The 13,722-nt window shown below is 40.7% G+C and overlaps 2 protein-coding genes across 3 annotated transcripts; both read right to left on the reverse strand.

The window, feature by feature from the left end:
- Positions 1-664: 664 nt before the first annotated feature.
- On the reverse strand, positions 665-7,313 carry hinfp (histone H4 transcription factor). Of its 2 annotated transcripts, XM_080780744.1 has the most exons (10): positions 6,848-7,313; positions 6,287-6,519; positions 5,630-5,741; positions 4,246-4,398; positions 4,044-4,121; positions 3,250-3,370; positions 2,530-2,668; positions 2,319-2,443; positions 1,833-2,223; positions 665-1,559 (listed from the first exon to the last, which is right to left on the reverse strand). In XM_080780744.1, the coding sequence occupies exons 1-9, from the start codon at positions 6,996-6,998 to the stop codon at positions 1,863-1,865; spliced, it is 1,473 nt and encodes a 490-aa protein (XP_080636870.1). In that variant the 5' UTR covers positions 6,999-7,313; the 3' UTR covers positions 665-1,559; positions 1,833-1,862. The 2 variants fall into 2 exon arrangements, with proteins under 2 accessions (XP_080636870.1, XP_080636869.1); XM_080780743.1 differs by having other exon boundaries at positions 665-2,223.
- A 177-nt stretch (positions 7,314-7,490) lies between these two features.
- dpagt1 (dolichyl-phosphate (UDP-N-acetylglucosamine) N-acetylglucosaminephosphotransferase 1 (GlcNAc-1-P transferase)) lies at positions 7,491-13,531 on the reverse strand. Its single transcript, XM_080779472.1, has 9 exons — positions 13,065-13,531; positions 12,574-12,688; positions 12,012-12,225; positions 10,971-11,117; positions 10,778-10,862; positions 9,832-10,020; positions 9,618-9,705; positions 8,780-8,935; positions 7,491-8,666 (listed from the first exon to the last, which is right to left on the reverse strand). The coding sequence occupies exons 1-9, from the start codon at positions 13,217-13,219 to the stop codon at positions 8,601-8,603; spliced, it is 1,215 nt and encodes a 404-aa protein (XP_080635598.1). The 5' UTR covers positions 13,220-13,531; the 3' UTR covers positions 7,491-8,600.
- Positions 13,532-13,722: the final 191 nt, after the last annotated feature.

The raw sequence follows: 13,722 nt of genomic DNA on the forward strand, positions 1-13,722 counted from the left end.
GTTGGGTTAGAAAAAACTTCAAGCAGAACCCAACTTTAGGGTGGGCGGCTAATATCTCCTGCGTTATCAATAAAGATCTACCTTTACAGTTACACACACCCAAGGCCCCCAAAATACATATTACTGTATGTTGATGAAACAGACTCAACATACAACTTGTTCTTCAGAAAAACAAAATTTTGGCTGTCAGAACAAATAAAGCGGATTGTATTCACCACATACAGGTATGTGCTGAATCCCAGTGCTCACTCAGTAGCTGGGGATCACAGACAGATAGTAATACATTGTGAAACAAATTACTTAACACAGAACCCATTACTTGGCACATAATACCAGTAAGACGCGCAAACGCGGGAAGCGAACGCAGCTGAGACCCTGGAGATCATGTCTGTCTGTGTGTCTGTCCCGCTGTTACTGTATATGTGGACCTGGCCCCTTTTGTGCCCATATATGGAGCTGAGTGGACCTGGCCCCTTTTGTGCCCATATATGGAGCTGAGTGATTGCTGATGCAACACACTCCATATTTGGATAGCGGGACAGACACACGGACACACGGACAGACATGATCTGCTAGGTCTCATAGTAAGTGCTCAGTGCGTTCGCAATTAAATAAGTCAGTTGTTTCTTTGTACATTTAAGATATTTGTACTCATGACTGCTCTGTGACATTTATTACCAAGCCTAAAAGGCAAACATAAATGTTATTTGTTTTCATATGCTCCAAACAAAATGGATTTTTTAATTGGAATTATTTGTATGACAATTAATCATCAACTTAAAATGTGTAATCGTAGCAGCCCTAGCCCTTCTCTACACAGTAGACAAAATGAACATCAGTTGTGCAGTGCAACACAGGCAATGCAATATTGTGGATGTTACAAAGAAATCTGGTTGAATGAATCTGATTGAACAGTGGGTAAATGGTAACAACCATAAAACACAACATAATAATTCCATCCACCTAATATAGGTTTACAATCATCACTGCGACTGTAAATCACCAGTGTATATATATAAATTTAATTTACCCAAAACATTTATTTTCTATCAATTACACACGCCAGGACATTCTTTTTTTTGTTTTGTTGCATTCCTAAGGGCCGATTCATACTCATACTATTTTAAAGCAGAATAAAAGTCGGTTCGGCGCTGTAGAGCCTACAATTTGACGTCATTGGGGGGGGGGGGGGTACCGTCCTAAAGTCGGCTCTTCGGTGCTACTGAAGTTTTCTGACGAGCCGAAATCATTTCGGCACTACAGCGCCGAAACAGCGGTTTGGGGAGCATCTTTCCACTGTCAAACTATTGGCTTAGGCATGAGACTAAAATAATAAAAAAATGTCACATGAATTTAAGGTTTCATGGGGTATGTAATTGATAGAAAATAAGTGATTGTTTTGTGCCCTGTTTTCATGTTGAATCCTGAGATATCAATTTTGTGTAAAGTTAAAAGTAAATGGGGTGAGGGATACTTACTTACTGTGGGCCTTCATGTGGGCTTCAATCACAAGCTAGTCTGTCGCTGTTGGCCAGAAACCTTGTACGTTCAAAGCGTTACTTTTCAGGAAATGGGAAGGAAAAAATGGAAGTGTGTTCCAATGTAGTTATTATTTAGTCACAAGCTAATGTTAATACTTTTCATTGGTGAAATATAAAAATAAACGCACACAGACTTAACTACCTTCACTTTCAAATTTGTCAAAATGTTGTGAGCTTGTACTGTACATCTTCCATTTTAGCTACTTTTACACACGAATCTGTTGAATGATCAAGTGGGGAATTAATTTACAAAAAGAAAAAAGGCGAAACAGGGTTTCTGCCCGAAATTACTTTAAGTAGCTTTGGTCTTTGGTGTGGCTGTCAAAGCGCCTGCAAGCCCAGCTGCGTTGTAGTGTCTTGAAGCTGCAGCATGACAGAGTCCTCCCCTTCAGTCAGAACATAATAGATCTCTGCCGGATCTCCCTCTACAGCGTCTGTGTCCTGCTCTGCAGTACCCTGCGCCTCCTCCAACAAAACGCCTTTAAGATCTTCCTGCACCTGTGTGGAAGATGCCACATTAGCATCTTCGCCTAGCCCGAGGCCCACTCCTGGGGCAGGGGCAACATCCTCATCCTCGTCGCCTTGTCTTTCGTGTCTCTCCCTCATCAGCTGTTCGGTGAGCTCTACGCTCTCGTAGCGAATCAGCTGGAGGCGCATGAAGCCGTCCTCGTGCTCCTTATACCTAAACAGAACAGAGAGATTGTCCAGATTTAGGGTTATGTGAATTGGCATTTTGCGCTGCTGGAAAATGTAGTGTAGGCCCGGGCCGAGGCTTACCTGAACCTGGGGTGTCCAGAAGGCCATTTAAACTGGTGCTTTTTCTGTAGGTGAACAGTCAGGTTGTTGCCTCGGGTGAAGCACTGATCACACACGTGGCACTTATAGCGGGCCGTAAGGTCACCCTGATGGGAGCAGTGAGCAGGATCAATACAGAACGTTTAGCTCCCTGTCTGAGTGACAATTGGGTAAAAATGGTTTTGCCTCTCACCTCATGTTCTCTTTTGTGGTGAAACTTCATGGTTTTGATGGTGCGCGAGGTAAAGTCACAGCCGGGATTGTCACAGCGGTATGCTGCCTCACTGCTGTGAGTGTCCAGGTGTTTACGCAAATCGACCAGGTTCTTACAGCTGAGAGCAGAAAACGAAGTGGCTGAGCCAATGAAGAATACTTCTGTGTAGTGTGTGCACTTGTGTTTGTTTCAACCACCGAGTCATATAGTGATATATTTCTAGCAGTTTTGACATCAACTCATTATCATGCTGTCATTTGCATATTGCTGTGTTCACACTGGCAGATAGATGCATAAGATACAAAGCTAGCATTGTAGCTTTTGTAGCAGCTTTGTATCTTCATGTCACTGGCTTCCAATAAAAATTAATGGTAGACTGTAACCTTGTATCGGCAGTGTGAACATGGCATAAAACTGTCCTGTAACAATTGACAGTTATGGTGGCACTTTGCAGTTATTTAGGTAATGTTTCGAGGCACCTCTTCCTCATACTATTTACGTTTGATCCAGCACCCAGCCTAGTGGGTTTGGGATGCCTTCTGCACCTAACCTCAAAGATATGTATGCACTGAATGCACTACTACATGGAACTCTCATCTCATTCTCTATTTCCTTTCCAAAATACCATCAAGAATAACTACAGGTCATCATTACCAGACTTGGTCAATAACAAATAATATGGTTCAGCCAATGTTTTACCTGTACTCGCAATATTCACAGCTGTATGGCTTCTCGTTACTGTGGCGGAATTTGATGTGATTGCGCAGAGATGACGGTGATGTGCATGTCATGTCACACAATGGGCATTTGTAGTGGTTTACTAACAACAAGGAGAGAAACAAATCAATGGCGACATCAAATCATATTTAAATACTGACTTTAAGACTGCAGTGCTGCATACAGGCTAGTCAACACAGTAGGACTATTATATTATATTATTTCTATTAAAAGAAAATCAAAGTTTTTATAATGCACAAAAATAGCTGATATAAAAGCTTGCAATGCGCTGTGAGCTTGTAGAGTGACTATTTTTAGCCATTTTTGAGAATCGATTGTTTATAATCGATTACATTAGTTTGATGAACGGTGACACCTCTACAACAGTGGTTTTCAACCAGTGGTCCGGGGACCAACAGTGCTCCTTGAGGAGGTTCCAGGTGGTCCGCAGCTAAATGGAGTTGTTAACCAAGATCTTTATATAGTTAAAGATCTTAATTACTTAATTTACAAGTACTGTACATATTAGAGAATGTAGAAGAATTGTTATTTTGATCAACATTTGCCTGTTATCTCGCCTAATGGTACCACACAGCATGGAATTGTGGACAAAATCTTATCCAACGATAACAAAATATTCAAAATTTAGGGTCTGAGGATAGATTTAATCAAATTTAGGGTCTGTGGCTCAAATGCAGAATAAATAATGGGCCTTGAAATGAAAATGGTTGAAAACCACTGCTCTTCAATACAGACAGCATAGTGAAGGGACTGACCATGGGACCTCATGTGATCTCTCAGCAGTCGTTCTGTAGCATAGCGCTTGGAACAGTGAGAACATTGGAACCGCTGACCTATAGCACACGTTGAGACATTAACAGTGACAAGTGTAATCCGTGTGAAGAATTCTACACAAACACAAAGATGACGTTATTGTATCATGTTCCAACACCAGTACACCTGAGCCCACCGTCTCACCTTCCGTGGCGCTCTGTCTTTTGATGTGGTCAAAGAACTTGGTGTTGTTGGCGTACATTCCACCACAGGCTGGACATGCCACAATCTTCTCCTGGGTGTGGCTACGTAGGTGCTCCTTCAGCTTTGGGCGTCCTTTCACAGTGGCATCACAATCTGAGGAACAACAGACACATGGAGGAGTACCAAATCAATCTAATCAGTCCAATCAATGTCAGAGTTCGGGGGCTGTTGCAATCCTGATTTTGACAAACATTTACCAATATTCTGATATTTTGTTAAAAAGAAAGAAAAAGAGAGGAAGACAATTCTCTCAAATTGTAAAATAAGATTTGATGAAATTGATTTAAATTTATAATCAAACAAATCAATAAAAATATACTATTTTAAAATTACATATATTAAACTTCAATATAGAAAGAACATTTAACTTGAATTATACAATGAACAAGCAGCAAACAAAAAAATAATTATTTTACTTAAGTACTAAAGCTGTATGTAAAAAGATAAATGTGAGCTTGTAGATGGGCTATTTTCTGACAAATTCTAAAAAGGTAAAAAAGAAAAAATCGGGACACATCAGCTGCATAACTTTTGATACCGATGCTATCAAAAAGGTTCACCGATATACCAGTCGGGTTCTACTGCAACCGGATCTATAGACCAATTATTTGTTTACAAACATTGGGACTGAGCGCAAGGATGACTGTTTCATGTAATCAATTCCCAACAGATCTCCAAACCTGTTTGGGGAGAGTTGGTTTCAGTACATTCAACCTCCTCTTGTGTGTTGGCTAGTGAGGTGAACCCTAGGAGACATTTATACTTCATTGCGCAACAGTATTGCGCACAGAGAATAGCTGATATACAAGCTCACATCGCATCGCGGATGCGACTGTTGTGAGCTTAGAGGTCTGCGTGCACGACACCATCGTGGGACGAAGCATAAATTATACTTGATGGCCTGCAGGTGCGCGTGCAGCCATGCACAAATAGGCTCTGCTGCCACGATCATGAGCGCACCTCCCGTTCTTATGACAGCGACTGGAGGTGTGGTTTTGAGGACAACTGCTTTGAATTGCTATTATTGTTCACACACACACACACACCAGAAACGAATGGTTTATATATTTCAAGAGTGAGAGAATACAATACAAATCCTAATCATTCTTCCTCCACACTGGGAGAAAAACTGAAAAATCGGAAAGTTTGATGGGGCATTTTGTACACGTGAGTGCTGCTAGAACTTTTCCATTGTATCTTATGAGAGGTGGTGTTCTTCTGTTGCCGGCATGCACGCGCATGCTGGTGCTTATCAGTGTGACCTGTGACGTGGTCTGTTAAGGCGTCTATAGGTGCATACAGTGTTATGTTCCTGTGACTTTACCTTTCCAGCCACAGCGTATCAAGCATTCAGCGTCACCAACTGGTACATCTACACACAGGCAGTGCAACTCCACATGACGGTAAAACCACTCCGGGTTCTCATATGGAGGTTGCTGGTAACACATACAGATTAATTAATTAAAGACAATTAAAGAAAAACGAATCTTTAGTTTAGTTAGCCCTATTTTATACTTTTTGGAGTCAGGTGAAAATAGATGCTCTACAGTACTGTAGATGGCATGCCCAAAGCAGAGACAACAGGTTTAAAGTGGTTAGGAGATTATATAATAAGCATTTCCAACTCCATAATAATGTTTCTTTGACAGGCAGAGAATCCATAGCCTGGCATTGTCAGACTGATCATATGGAGAAAGTCCCACGTGAATGGTTTAGACTTTAGATTGATGCTAGGTACTTGGTTTTCCCGTGGTACCTAGTTTACCATGGCACTACAGTACACTGTCTCTTTGCATTTGATGTATGGGATTACCTTGCTTATTGTAATGTAAGCTGCTCTAGATAAGAGCGTCTGCTTGCTAAATGCCCACATTGTAAATTGTGATCAGTAAAGTCTAAAGTGAGGCAATGCCAAGCTAGAGGATCCCCGGGTCACTGTGTCAATACCAAGTCCTCTCTTCCTGTTCAGTAGTGGTCTTACCTCACAGTCGTCCCATAAGCAAGCAAAGTCTTCTGGGATTTCAGGAATGATGTTGCGGCTCTGGTAACCAATGGAACATGTGCCAAATCTGCCAATGTTGCGATGAGCATTTAGCACTTGCTGGCCCCACTGTTTTAGCTTAGTATGATAACAGTGGAAGAACACATGACGTCTCATCTCCTCGGGACTCTCCACAGAGCAGAAACCACAATCTTGCCACAGGCAGGTGTCTTCTGGGGATACAAACAAAACATGAAACCACTTACAGTACATTTCAAGCACAACTCAAAACAAAACTGTTAACTGTGGACGACACCATAAAGCATTACACTTGTTTACAATAGGGCCCACCATGTTCAATTCATCATAACAATTAGGTACAAATATACTCGAATTGTGGCCCTACAGGTGCCCTTTGAGAGCGGTTTTGAAGGAGTCAAGGGATTCAGATGTCTTAATGACTGTTGGTAGGGCGTTCCACATTTTGTGGAACACATTCTGTGTTAATGTATCCATTTAACATAGATAAATATAGCGAAATGTTACACTGGGGGCTCTTACCCGTTTCTTCGTCGTGTTCTGACATCAGTGTGTCAAGGTGACTCTCTACATGTTTGCAGAAATGTTCCAGTTGGCCAAACGCCTCCTGACAGGAACCCCATTCACATTCTAGTTCTAGCGGTGTTTTCTTCTCTATCCGTTTCGGAGCCATGTCGTCTAATCACAACTACTACCAACTCTACGCACAGGTTCATACACCAGTAGACAAGTTGCGTACTAAGGTTTCCAACACCGACCTGGGTGGGTTTTCGCAGGTTGGACCACCATCATCACCCCGGGCCGTCACCTGCCTGGCGAGTGGCGACAACTGATGTTACGAGCCAACCGCTTGATGCTATCGTGCCAACAACAAAACAACCAACTGCTCTAAGAGAAGCCTCAAAGATTGTTCCTCGTACGTTTAGATTCTGACAAAATAAATATGAATCGTCAAATTACTCCAAGAGCTTAATGACATTTCGTTGGTTTAGATTCAGAACTGGGAAAGACGGAGCAAAACACAAGGTAGCTACAGCCAATCACAACAGCTGTTATGACACACGTGCCGAGTTGCACTGAAATATGCCCCCAGGAAAGAGAATAACTTAAATTTAAGGTTCCTGGTCAACAATTTAAACAATGACGACACCATTATAATTAAATTACGAGTACTTTTATTTTTCAACTTGACACTTACATTTTAAAAGCAGATCATTTCTTACATTTATAATACCATGAATTGCTTCAAGTCCAGTGTCATTACAAGTTGACTTCACATTGATAAAGCTTGTTGAATATTTAAAACAGAAAATTCCTTTTCAGCTATCTTTCAGAAATATCCATCTATATTTCCAAATAGCTATAAATGTAAAAATCTTCATTCTAAAGGCCATCTTAACTTTTTACCCTCCACCATCCATAAAACGGAAGTAACTTTTAAGCGCTCCTGAGTTTCTTCTCACATAAACTGTTTTACTTGACTTACTAGAATGTGTAGATCATTCTCTCCAGCTTGAGAATGGTTCCCCTATTTATTATCTTTGCGGTATGACTACAGATATACACTCCATTTTTATTTCAGAGGCTATGAAAAGTAACTATACCTTTACCAAACATTGTTGACAATGACATTTATTTTCGCATTGGAAGAGAAGAGTTCAAGCAACATCACCATGCAAAACTATTTCAGTTTTTATTGCACAAAACTCTAAGCTATTCATGAACATTCTACCGACAAGTATGGCTGCTCTGTTGACCCAGTAGTCACCAACACCAACACCATTAAAAAAAAGACTTAAACAATAAACACATAAACAAGGCTGTTTTAATTATTCATTATTTGTTCGCGTTTGTTTACCATTAGGGAACAATAAGGTTTTATCTTTGTTGTCAAGTATTAATTTAATCCATGATTGGTGATAATTGACAGCAGTTCCCTGAGGAAGCTCATGGCGTTGTGCAAGCTAAAAAGTGAAAGCGTTCCACCAAAGTTAGAACTTGCTTTAAATCCTCTGAATCTTTACTGTAAACTGGTCTATGTCAAATTAAAAGTTGAAGTAAGTGGTCTGAAGAAGAAAATTAAAAGGTAAAGAAACTGGTCTGAGAAAGAAAATAAAAAGGGTGAAGAAAAAGTTACAGAATCTCAATCTCAGGTCAAATGGATCACAAAGCCATACGAGTAATTCCATGATATATGTCTTTCAGTCAATCTTCAGTCCGATTTCCTTCAGCTGTGTCTGCACATCATAAAAGAGTTGTTTTTCTTCACCTGTGTCTACTCATCATAAAAGAGGCGGACTAGATGATAGCGGATTCCAAAAGCAACAGCACTTCCCATTACCTAGGTCACAGACAAATAAAAAAATAAAACATTGGAGAAAAAAATAATCTAAGATGAATATATTACCTAAGAATCTGTGTTACTTTAACATTTAGAAAATAAGTTGTTGTTACCTGAATGAGCAGCATGATGGCAGTTAGATTTCTCTCATGGACGGGACCCAGTATTTTTAGCACCAGGTTAATTAATGTCATGTTGTTGCATTCAATAAACTCATCATCCCCCTCTTGGCCTCTCCGGACTTCTAACACACGCAATAACTCTGCCACCTGTTGGATATCAAAGGAATTGTTACTATTGTACAAATGAATGTTTTCTGGTGAGTTACCATTGGTCTGCCTTGTGTATCAATCTCCCTTTTCCCCCATTTTTTATAAATTGCAAAAATAGTACAAGCTCACAATATTATGTCACAATGTGACACTTTATGAGCTTGTACATTACCTATACTATCTTTACAAAAATATATATAATTGAGAAAAAAATATATAATTATGAAATAGGGCTTAACCACTGACTTTGAAACAAAAAGATATTTGAAATAGAAAAGCGATTTGGAGTAGAGAGAGAACAAAGCAGGTCTGGAGGACCCAGGTCCACTTTACGTGGCTAAAACGTGTTTAAAACCATGGAAAGACAACATTTTTGTTTATTGACCCCATTACAGCTGTCACCTGATTAGATCTGTCATAATGCATGTGCACAGGAAGGCCAAGCATTCTACATGTGAATGTCCTTCAAGTTATTTAGAAAATAGCCCATCTACAAGCTCACAATGAGACATGTCATAAGCTTGCAGCTCTGCCATTTTATTTTTTTCCCCTTTTGCCTAATGACATGCTGAGAATTGGGACACCAGGGTCAAAGTTGATCAAGAGATATGAAAACATTCTCCTTAGATCAAGTAGTTTGATAGGGAAAATTAGATAAATAAACATATTCCGCAATTACCTTAAGGATTAGATGTCCTAATTTAGAGAGGTCCTTCCTTTTGAATTTAGAGTAGCTCATTCCCAGTTTGCCAGTGTCTGGGTTTAGTCTTCATAATCATGAGTAACATTGAGATATAAAAAGAAACAGACAGGCAATGAAAACACACATAATCAGTATGTTTATATTAATGAAGAAATTGTCAGACAAGAAGAAAGGCCATATAAAGTGTTACCTGGGGAGGCGGTGTCTGGGACAGGGAATTACATGGAAGAGCTGAGGCAGCGAAAAGACAAAGTTGACAATCTGAGGAATGAAGAAGAGTAGCATTGTTTTGCTGAAGTGTCCCAGGATGCCTACTACAGCAAAGGTCATCCCAGCGAAGTAGCAGAAAGTGTCTCCCACAAACACAGAGGAGGGGTACCTGTCCAAAACATGATAGATACTAAAATAATATAACAGAACTGGCACAAACAATATTGCTGCTTAACCCATTTAGGGCAGGAACCGCTTTGGGGGGGTTTTACCTTTTTTTAAGTTTTTCAGAAAACGTAGGTCAGGATTTAGAAGCAGAAGGCATACAGCATTGTGTCTTTGTACAGTATGTATGAGCCGTGTTTGTAGCACGGATTGTGATGATTTGTTTGGTTGAGCACGTAATGTGACGTATGTTGATACAGTATATGATGATGTATGATGATAAGAGAGCCCCCAACTGTGTTTTTTTTGTGGGGGGCTACACCTCTTATATTCAGCTATTAGTGTCGATGTCTGTCCTACACAAAGAATTTACCATTGACAATGAATGGAGAATTCACGTCATATGTGTCTGAGCAAATCAGTATTTTGTCCGACACAAAGATTGACAATGAATGGAGAATTTACGTCATACGTGTCTGAGCAAATCAGTATTTTGTCCTACACAAAGATCGACAATGAATGGAGAATTTTACATTCAGTGTCTGAGCAAATAGGCAATATTTATCCCTAAACTTCTTTGCCATATTTTACTATCTTGAAAAACATGTTAGTTTAGTTACATCCAAATGATAAGAGCACACCTCACTTCACACAATTTATTTATTTTGAAATCGGCCTCAGGTCTAAATGGGTTAAGTTCAGCAGGAATACAGTGCATTGGGTCCATACTCAAAATGTTATAAGTAATGTGTCACACTTACCAATTGTGGTAAAAAAGTGCTAATGTGGTAAAGAAGAATGGTATCATAAAATATAGGGAGAAGACATGGTCATCCATGTAGTCACCTGCAAAATTAGACGACCAACAGGAAAAGACACAACAACCCAAGCGTCAAACAAAGAATGTGTGTTATATTGCAAATGTATGGATTGTGAAAGGAAAGCACCACTCACCACCAAGCTCCATCAGGTTGAAGATGATGATGGAGGCAGAGATAAACAAAGCTTGTCCTGACTCAATACCATTGATGCCTGCTAATATGTTGATGGCATTGGTGCAGAATACCGCCAGCATGCCCATGTACACATAGTAGAGGATACCTGGAGATCAATGACAAATGACCAATACAAATGTAACTGGTTCCGAACATAAACCCCAGAGATAAATTGGGTATTTTCGCTCTCTGTCTAAAGCATATCAAACTGTGGTGGGTGCTTGAAATTAAAAGGGTTTAGAATGACTGGCATAGATCAACATGGATATAGCCGTATTAGCCTGGAAGAGAGATCAGGTGGTCTCCAACCTTCTTCCTCCCCTCCTCTGGGAGACTCTGGGGGTATTGCTCATTTATACGTTCTGAAGCTTGCTTGGTGCCCTCTTGTGATTGCTGCAACAGGGGTTGCTGGCCCCTGTTACCCTGCCAATCTTTCCTGGAGGTCAGCCGTCTCTCCAGCATCACTGACCACAGTTGCCATCCAGACTTTCCTGGCTGGAAGTCACTGGAGTTCAGTTTGTAAATGAATCAAAGATGCAATTATAATATAATTTCTAATGGATATAGCCTTGGCCTGGAAGAGAGGTCATCAGGTGGTCTCCAAATTCTAACCTTCTGAGAGTGCTTCAATCAACCCTCAACCACTAAACTCTCAGGGGCCCGCTGGCCAAGTGCTCCAGGCGCATGCCACATATAGGCTTTGGCCTGACAGCGTCACATGTTCGAGTCCCGTTCATGACGACCTTTGCTGCGTGTCTCTCCCCGAGTCCCCTTCTCTCTCTCCCTCTTTCTGTCTATCTTAACTTGATAGTATCAATAAAGGCAGAAAAGCCAAAAATAATAATAAAAAAAACCCCACTAAACTCTCCAGTTGGTGGGTCGAGAAGTGATTGGCCAAATCAATGACCCTCTCATCCAAAGATGGACCATTGTCACCTCTTCACTGATTTACTTCTGTCACTTCACTATCTATCTATGTGGTAAAAATAAAAGAACTCACCCAGGTCCAAGTGTAGACCCAGCAGCGCTCGGACCGGCTTGGGTACCACAATGACGGTGTTGCCAAAGTTGGTGAAATAAACCATGAGCAGTGGCAGGGACGCCATGGTAGGAAGCAGAAGTTTGTGTCTCCAACGCAAGTTCAGCACATCATCCGCAAAGCCCAGGAAGATCATACAGCAGATGGCCAACAGAGCGCCAATTATCTGGACAAACTGACACAAACAACACATTGAACACAACTAAATTAGTGTGGAACAAAAAAAAAACTTTAATAGCCAACGGGAAGCGTTACCACCTATTCATCAACCCAATAGTTCTCAAAGTGGGGTCCGGGGACCCCCATGGGTTATTGAAGGGATTCCAATTTCCAGGGGGTCCACAGCAAAATGATTGGAAGTTAAGAACCAAATGGACATGGGTCTGTATGTAACTATTGCTGTGTGAGCAATATATATATATATTATAATGAAAAAAGTATCACCTGGGGGTCTGTGGCCTAATGTATATAAAGTTGGGGGTTCCCGGAATTAAAAGGTTTGAAAAACACTGCATCAACTCACCTCATTGTGAGGGAAGCCTGTGCCTCCTACGATACAGCTAAGGAAAGGCACTGGTATGAAGCAGAAGAGGATGATGAGGAACACGGTCCCACTGATGACACCCTGGGATTCTGGACTACAGACGACAGATAGAAAGACAAAGAGACATTTAGAAATACGATGCAGGTTAGAATGTCCTTTTGTTTTGAATAAAAACACACTGTATGTATGTTACATGTTAAACAAAAACTTGACAGAAACAAAGAGGATAATCCAAGCTTTCTGTACAGCTGCAATCTTTGTGAGTTTAACGTTGTTTACTACAATCATATAGGACTTTTCTGTTTGGATAAATGGGCTGTTGGTAAATGGTTGATAATGTAAGTCTAGATGCCAGATAGCATTATAGCATCTGAGTTTCTTGCGGCTATGGATAAGCCATAAAGCCAACCACGACATGATTTCTCTCATTCCAAAAATACAAAGACATGACAGATCATGTCAGCACTCACACTTCCTTTTTGATGATTTTGTTCAGGTCCACGCCGGACAATCTGGCTGAGATGAAATGGTCTTTGAAAGTTGGAATGAGTTTCAATGTGGCCACGCATCCAAGTGCAGACATAAAACAGTTAATCACAAGCGGTAGGACAGGAATCGGAGACATGTTGGTACTGAAGTCCTTCTGATAGATCAAAGCACACTGTCGCACAGTTTGTTTAACCTATTATACTCTTACGATCGATACCTGAGACCATGGATGGGAATTAACTGATCATTTAAACTAAATACATCCCGACTATAAGAGAAACATGGCCCCCTAAATTGTAACTCTAATCCATTTTAGCGAGCAAAATGTAAACGTTCCCATTGTTTGTACGATATATAACGTTAAAGTGGTCTAAACTACTACTCTGTAATAGGCAAAGATTTAAATATTAACTAGCTCATAGGGGAGAGACTGAGCCTCTTCCGGACACTCGGACAGAACCAAAGAGACGGACCAATAATAGTGTTACCACGGAAGTGACGTGTTCCTTACTTCCTTCTTCTTTGCGTTGCACCAAGGCATTACGACCAGCTTACACTAGCGCCACCTACAGACTGTACAGAGTACTGTAGAGCTGTGTCAAATCGTGGGCAGTGCTTGGTGAACAACAGTGTTACAAC

This window comes from Protomyctophum bolini (genome assembly GCF_963924005.1).
Source record: "Protomyctophum bolini genome assembly, chromosome: 13".
In the NCBI taxonomy this organism is placed as follows: Eukaryota; Metazoa; Chordata; class Actinopteri; order Myctophiformes; family Myctophidae; genus Protomyctophum; species Protomyctophum bolini.

Excerpts from the sequence above, each read along its gene's own strand:
- hinfp (XM_080780744.1), bottom strand. The coding sequence starts at position 6,998 with ATGGCTCCGAAACGGATAGAGAAGAAAACACCGCTAGAACTAGAATGT. Across the intron at positions 6,520-6,847 it reads AGAACACGACGAAGAAACGG|AAGACACCTGCCTGTGGCAA; the intron begins GTAAGAGCCCCC and ends TTGTATCCCCAG. Across the intron at positions 4,122-4,245 it reads AAGACAGAGCGCCACGGAAG|GTCAGCGGTTCCAATGTTCT; the intron begins GTGAGACGGTGG and ends CGTGTGCTATAG.
- dpagt1 (XM_080779472.1), bottom strand. The coding sequence starts at position 13,219 with ATGTCTCCGATTCCTGTCCTACCGCTTGTGATTAACTGTTTTATGTCT. Across the intron at positions 11,118-12,011 it reads GGGTCTACACTTGGACCTGG|GTATCCTCTACTATGTGTAC; the intron begins GTGAGTTCTTTT and ends ATTGATCTCCAG. Across the intron at positions 8,667-8,779 it reads CCATCATGCTGCTCATTCAG|GTAATGGGAAGTGCTGTTGC; the intron begins GTAACAACAACT and ends TCTGTGACCTAG.